Genomic DNA, 7176 nt, shown 5'->3' with positions numbered 1-7176 from the left:
CCATCTTCCTTCTGAGGAGTGGCTGCTGGGTTTGAACCACCAGCCTTCTGGTTAGCAGTCAAGTGCCTTAGGCACTATGCTACCAGAGCTCCCTCCTTCATGCATAGGGGTGGTAATAATTTCTACTTTCGGGCTCTGCTGTACCATCTCTTGTGATATTCCTATATCCTGTCCATACCTTTGTGAATAGGTATTCATTTATTTTTATTTTTTGGTTTTTTATTGTGATTTGGGTGAAAGTTTACAAAGCAAATTAATTTATTTTCCATACAATTCATAAACATTTTGTTTCATGCCATTGATTACTATCCCCATAATGTAACAGCTTTCTTCACACTTCCTCCTTGTGGTTACCATTTCCCTATGTCCTTTTTTTTTTGTATATATTCCTGCCCTCTGAGCTATCTCCCTGTGCAAATACTGCCCTTCTGATCTCCCATGATTGCTTTTTCTAGGGAGTGTACCTACCTGGTGTAAATGTTCACTTTATAGTTGTCTGTTGTTTGGCCGGAAGCCATGGGAGTGAGTTCAATTCCAGGCCCAAAAGGTAACTAGAAGCTATAGTCTCGGGGGTTTCACAAGTCTCTTTTCAGACCAATAAGCCTGCTCTTTTTTATGATTTCAGTTTTGTTTCACATTTTTCTCCCAGTCTATCCAGGATCTCATAGTGGTTGACAGTGGTAGTCAGTCACCATCTAGTTTTTCTGGTTTCAGGGTTATGTAGGCTGAGGTTCACATGGTCCATGTGGTAGTTATGTTTTGTGTGTCAACTTGGCTGGGCCTGGGTGAGTGTGTGGGCAGCTGGATGTAGCATTTCCCATCATGAGACTGGTAATCAACTCCATGGTGGAATCTACTGTGAGCAGCTGAGTAGCTGCCTTAGGGATGTGGTCTGCTTCCTGTGTATAAGGAGAAGCCTTGGGGAATGGTCTCTAGCTTGTAGCACACTTGAACCCTGCATGCAGCCATGTTGTTGTTCAGCAGCCTGCCGTGATCTGCTGACCTTAGGACTTTCAGTGGACTTGAATTAATGGCCTGCCATGTGGTTTGGTAACGTTGGGACTATGCCATTTTATTTGTTGACCATGGGCTGGTTAGCCTCAGCAGCCAGTAGTTGCCTGAGTGAAGAGATGCCTCTAGCTTCAGTGGGCCGGGAGCAAGAGGCAGAGCTAAAGCCCAAGGTTGAGGGGCTTTCACACAGCCCTTAGAGCCTGGCACTTTGAACTCAGACTTAAAGGCTCCAAACTATTAGAGAATGAACTCCTGTTTGTTAAGGCCATCTCATTTGTAGTATATTCTTGTCAGAGTTGCACTCGGTAACCAGAACAGTTCACTAGTCCCTTGGATTGATTGTTTCCATGCATTTTTGGTTTTGTTCATTATTCTTTGCTCTGGATGAGGAGAGACCTTAGATGGCCACTTGTAAGCTTTTAAGACCCCAGTTGCTACTCACCAAAGTAGGATGTAAACAGTGTTTTTGTGTAGTGCCAATTGAGCTTGATGTCACCCACAACAGTGGTCCTGAGCCTGTGAGCCCGACAACTCACTCACTCAGGGTGGTTGGCTGTGGCTAAGACGTTATCATAACTTTGTCCCCTGTTAGCTCTATTACAGATATGGATATTCTTAAAGCACATACAAATATGTTTGTAGAAATATCATCTGCCAAACTTATATATGGTCATGGGTTTTTGCCTACACACACGTGATCATTCATTCTGTAAACAGGCATTTATTAAGCTCACCACAAGTTTTCCAGTTTGACTTAGCCATCTATTTCCTGCCAGTGACTAACCTAAGGTGTCCCACTGTTTTCCAGTAATTGATTGGTTGATGGCATCTTTGATTTTATTAAGACAAGTTAGGAATCCCTTCTGCTAAGTCATCTAGTCTCTACTTAATGTTTCTAGTGACAACTCATTAGTTTTTAAATAATTTTGTTCCATCATTGTTTATTCACCATTCTTTTGTTCTTCCTTATGTTTAGATGTGGTATACCTGCTTATAATGCCATCTTGTTTTTAGCTTCAGGAGCTGTACAAAGTAAATTTGATTTTTCTTCCATAAAACAATTATTCAGATATCTCCCCTCCCTCCTGTTCTTTTTTTAAGGTCAAATACCTATAATTTCTTTTGTTGTCTCATATGACATGGTTTTCAAGCTTTCACTATCCTGCAATTTGTCTCTGATCCTCTAAAATTGTTATGGCTAGAACTCAGAGTCTGATTATGTCTTTTGATTTAGACATTGAACTTCAGGTAATTTAGCCTGAAGTTATTTTTGTTTTTTAAAGTAATCATGGCATACTTTTGGCTCGAAGCTGACTTTTCACCTTGTTACTTTAAGTCTTGTGCTGTTTTCCTGTAGTCTTACAGTTTTTTAAACTAAAATTAAGACTTATCCTTGCCTCAGTATCATCTTAATAATTTTGTCTCATAGTTTCAGCCTATCAAACTGTTTTGACTCTTATAATGTTCTTTATCAACTATTTGTAAATTGAAGGAGCATATCTTTCCTGTCTTTTGAGCAAACCACTGGAAGAAATGTTGAGAGGATAAAGTGTGGTTCATGGAGTTATTAGACCTCCTTAGGGGCTGTTAATAATCTATTTAAGCATCAGTTTTCTCATTCCGTCCACATTTCTCCCTCTGTCCAAAAGTTCTTTCAGAGTGTCTAACATGACTATTTGATAGGGCGTTCACATAGAGATTCAGCATTCCTGTGTACTCTCCCTATACCTCCCTCTCCCACCCCCAAGTCTACTCAAGCTACTAAATAGGAAATGAGGCTTGCAGGCTAGCATAGTTTGTTCTTAGTGAGCCTTTCTTCTGTGTCTTCACAGTCCATTAGTTTAATAAGCCAGAACTTTGATCATGTCAGCATTGCTATTCTGTAGTTTCCAGGACCTACTTTTTTTGAATACAGTTTTGAAAACATTTCTTTTTGTATGTGATTTTGAAAAGAGAGTGGTAGGTCTAACATAAGGAAGTTCGTTCACTACTTGGAATGGAATTTAGCTGACTTGGAGATCAGTACTAACCGATTGCTGGCAAGTCGATTCCTACGCATGGCAACCTCATGTGATACAGAACAGAACTGAACTCTGTTGGTTTCTTGGCTATAATCTTTATCAAAGCAGATTGGTGGGTGAGTTTGATCTATCAGCCAACCTTTTGGTCAGTCCTCAAGTGCAAAGCATTTGTGCCAACCCAAAGTGCTAAAACTGATTGTTCTTTTGTTATCTCCTTATCTGTTGTGGACTTTAGTCTCTCTTCAGGGTGTTACTTCTATCCTTCCTTTAAAGACTACTGTCTTTGATGAAGCCTTCTCCTGCAGGGACTTGAGTAACTGAGCCTGTTTTCCCTGACACATAATGATCTTAGGCAGAGGGACTGCTTCATCTTTATTTTTCACTTTTGCCCTTTAGTTATTGCTTTTCCTTCCTTGGACTCTCCTGATGAGTGTGTGTTCTACCTTTTACACATGACCCTGTTAATCCAGATCTCGTGAAAGAGTTCTTTCTATATACCACCTGATACTTTTCTCTGGATATCACTTTTTTCCTTCTTTAAGGGGAACCATTGTGATAGCTGCTTGATCTTTGTAAAAAGCCAGCCATTTTCCTTTAGTTCCCTTCCATGTAATGACCCTGGTCCTAATTTTTTGAAAACTCTTCTCATAAGAGCAAGGAATACGTGCCCTATTTCATTTAGTATCCCTCAATTTAGCTTGTATGGACTCTAGCAAAACTAATCTTTGGCAACTGTAAGCCTGGGTCAAGTTATATCTTAGATTCTGTTTGTGCTAAAATTTAATATTTCTACTAAGTTGACAAAGTAGAGACTGAATTAGTGCTTTTCCTTAGAAAGTGTGTGTTTTATAACTGGCAGTCTTAGTTGAAAGCCTTTATCTAAAAATATTCTCCTTGTGAGATGCAACTACATTTTAAAAAAAAAGTTAACTAGAATTAAAAATAAAGTTATGCAACTAGTAAATGACTGTTGTTGAATCCAAATAGTATGTATGTATAAAAGTGCCACTGCTTTGGAGCTGGACTATGCTTGTATTCAGCTATGTTACTTGGAGATGCAGTCAAGGTTCTGAGTGGCATTCCCAGTAGAAATAGGAGAATGTTTCCTACCAGCCACCTTGCCAGCTTTGCTCAGTCTCACAGTGAGTAAACCATCACCTGCATTAGTCCTAACCTTTTTTAGGTCTTGGTTTCATTGCCTGGAAAACAAAGAGGATACTAACAGCATTAAAATGATCAGGCTGAAAAAGCAATAGTTGACTGCCCATTATGTGCCAGCCATGGTTCTAGCAAAGAATAAAATGAAAATCTCTACTTTAGGTAGTTTTGTAATTTATCTCATGAACACTAGATTATCTCTTTATCACTTTTAATGTTAGAAAAGTTAGATTTTTCTCTGTTAAACCAACAAAAAATTAGGAGGAAGAAATTAAAAGAATTTCATGTCCCTCAATAGAAAATTTAAAATGTTCTCTTACAGAGGACTGAAATTTATACTGATAGAATGTTTAACATTTTAATTAATTTCTTAATAGGACCTGTTCACTGTTCGAGAAATACACTTAATGGAGATTTGGCATCAGCACCCATTCCTGAAGAACACAAACTTATGGCCAAAAAAAAATCTGAATCGGAAAATCCTCTTCCATTCTTCTCTTCCTGAGGAAACTGAAGTGTCCAACTTCCTCTAAGTATTGCTATGCAAAAGCTGCTGTAATTAAACTATTGTTATAGGGAGTAGTTTTTCCCTTTATTTAGGATTTCTCTGCACTTTATAGAATATTGTAAAAAACAAAAACAAAAACAACCCGCATACTTTTGAAGTGTATTTTATCTTTATATAGTTTATTTGCAAGAGTATTTTCCTAATAACTTCACAGTAAGAATGTGCATCTTTTTTTTTTTTAAATGAAAACAAATGATGGTATAACATTTTGACATCATAAGGACAAATGTAGATATTTTTCTAAAAAAAACTGTGAGGGACTGACAACTTAGTCAGTGTGCATTGTAGCTTATAAACATGAAATCTTATAAACATAAGGTTTTGGTTTGAGAGAAGGGTGATTTGTAACTTGTGCCATGGACCAAATGGTCACTTTATTCCAGCTAAAAATGAGTTATAATAGCAGCTTGATGGTGACTGTATTGTTTTCCTTTAAGCAGAAAGGAAACACTTTGCATTCTAAATATTTGTAGCCCAAATACTATGACATATTGAGAATTTTTTAAAAGCCAACTATGTTGTCCTTCATATGTGAAGTTGACACTACTGATTTGTCAATACCAAATGTTGGATTAAAGTATTTAATTTTTATTTATTTATTTTTCTGTTGCATCAGAAAATGAATTCTAACTTTGTGACCTACCAAATTTCAGATGTGTACACATTGTGATTTACACTGTTCTAGAAAAGAAGCTTAATGTTGTGGTGACCTTGCTCACTTACACCAGACAAATAAATGACTTTCAATGGAAGAGGATGTTAGTGTTTTTTTTCTAAAATAGACATTAAGCTGCTGTTCTAAGGTGTTAATGTTTGTACTTCTTTAGGATATCTAGAGATATTTTTTATTTATGAATATTTATATAAAAAAGGAATTCTGTCAAGGTGACTTTAGAATGGTATTATTTAATTAAAGAAGAAATGACATTCTTTGGTTAGTGCCTGCCCATACTTGTTACAAGTGTTTGCTTTGTAAACTGTTTTTAATTCACTTTGGGGTGATGGTTTTATTCAAGGATGAGGAGCATTTTAAAACAAACTGATTTGGTGTTTTTAAGTTAATCAGATGTTTAATAAATATGTGGTTTTTGCATTCAAAATCATCATATAATATAGTGCCTTTTTTTTTTTTTAACATTTATTGATATTTTATCTAATTTTTATCAAGTGCTAATAGTATTCTTTATTGCATTGATTTTATTATTTGTACCTTTGGGCCTCATGGTGAATACACAAATGAAGCTTATTTTCGGTTTTGTTACCTGTGAGTTTAGAATGGTATGACCTAGTTAAATTTCTATTACAAGTTCATGTGGGATTTTTTTGTTTTTAGAGTTAATATTTTGCATTCATTTTACAAAAATCTGTAATTATTTCCTCCTTAAGTTTAAAATGGACATAATTTATAAACAATCCATATATATTGATACACAGTTAGATAACCTGTATGCTCCTTAAAATGTTTGTGATTTTAAGTAGCACACAGTCATTAGACTACTCTATAATAAACAGTGGAATTTTTCTGCTCATGTGTTGTACTTCATTATGTCTAATCTGGAAAAAAATGTTTGATCATCTAGTAAGTTTTTATGTTGAGCTGGTGATAAGTTTTTTTTTTGGTAAGAACTTGCAGTGTGATAAGACTATGAAGGTGGAGCTGCTGCTTTTAGGGAGCTTTTCTGATAACTAGGTTCTTTTTGGAAGTGATAGGTTTATAATGAAAACACTTTACAAGCTTTTGAACTAATAGAAAACTCATTTTCTGTTGCTTTACACAAATAGATGAGTTTCTAAATAGTTTTCTGTTGTCATTGCCTTTTTAAAAATAAATACAACAATTTCTGATTTGTTTCATTTTTTTCCCCATTGAAACAGGTGCTTTGAAGAAAGATTTGTTTTATTCCTTACTAGGGCTTTTATTGTGACTTGAATCTACTTATTTTTCCTTAGGAACCAAATACATTTGTGAAATTATTTTTTTGAGGGAGTACAAATATATCTTGAATCATATCTAGATGTTTATCAGTGAGCTGGCAGCATGAAGCAACCTATCAAACTTAAGGGAACCTTGCATTTTGAGGAGCCATGTGTATTTTTTAAGTGTGCCTGACTTTTCTGAATTTTAAGAAAATAATGAGCCAAATAAGAACAATTCTTCAGGAATTTTAGTCCTCCTAAGGGCTTGCTCTGAAATTTGTCAAGTTTTTCTCTAATTTTTGCTTTATCAAGGCCATTAAGTTATTAAGAAATTAGGAGATTCTCTTGGTATGTCAGTGGTCTTATAAGCAAAGCCATGCTCGCTTTCCTTTCAAAGGCATACTGTTCTGTTCCATTTCAAGGGGAATCACAGGCCTTGATGATTAAAGAGATCTTGGTAGGATTGTTTTTGTAAATAGACTAAATTTGACTTTTTTTTTT

General features: G+C 35.8%; 1 protein-coding gene across 1 annotated transcript in view; it reads left to right on the top strand.

The window, feature by feature from the left end:
* PLEKHA3 (pleckstrin homology domain containing A3) overlaps positions 1 to 4695 on the top strand; it is a 32544-nt gene extending 27849 nt beyond the window's left edge. The window contains exon 8 of the mRNA XM_007937007.2: positions 4568 to 4695. Coding sequence (XP_007935198.1) covers positions 4568 to 4695 — 128 coding nt within the window. The remainder of the gene's footprint in view (positions 1 to 4567) is intronic.
* Positions 4696 to 7176: the final 2481 nt, after the last annotated feature.

The sequence above is a fragment of the Orycteropus afer genome, unplaced genomic scaffold (assembly GCF_000298275.1).
Source record: "Orycteropus afer afer isolate SDZICR_OR568_19922 unplaced genomic scaffold, OryAfe1.0 scaffold00001, whole genome shotgun sequence".
NCBI lineage: Eukaryota > Metazoa > Chordata > Mammalia > Tubulidentata > Orycteropodidae > Orycteropus > Orycteropus afer.
The sequence above is the reverse complement of the archived record's forward strand: the minus strand, read 5'-3'. Positions and strand labels throughout refer to the sequence as shown.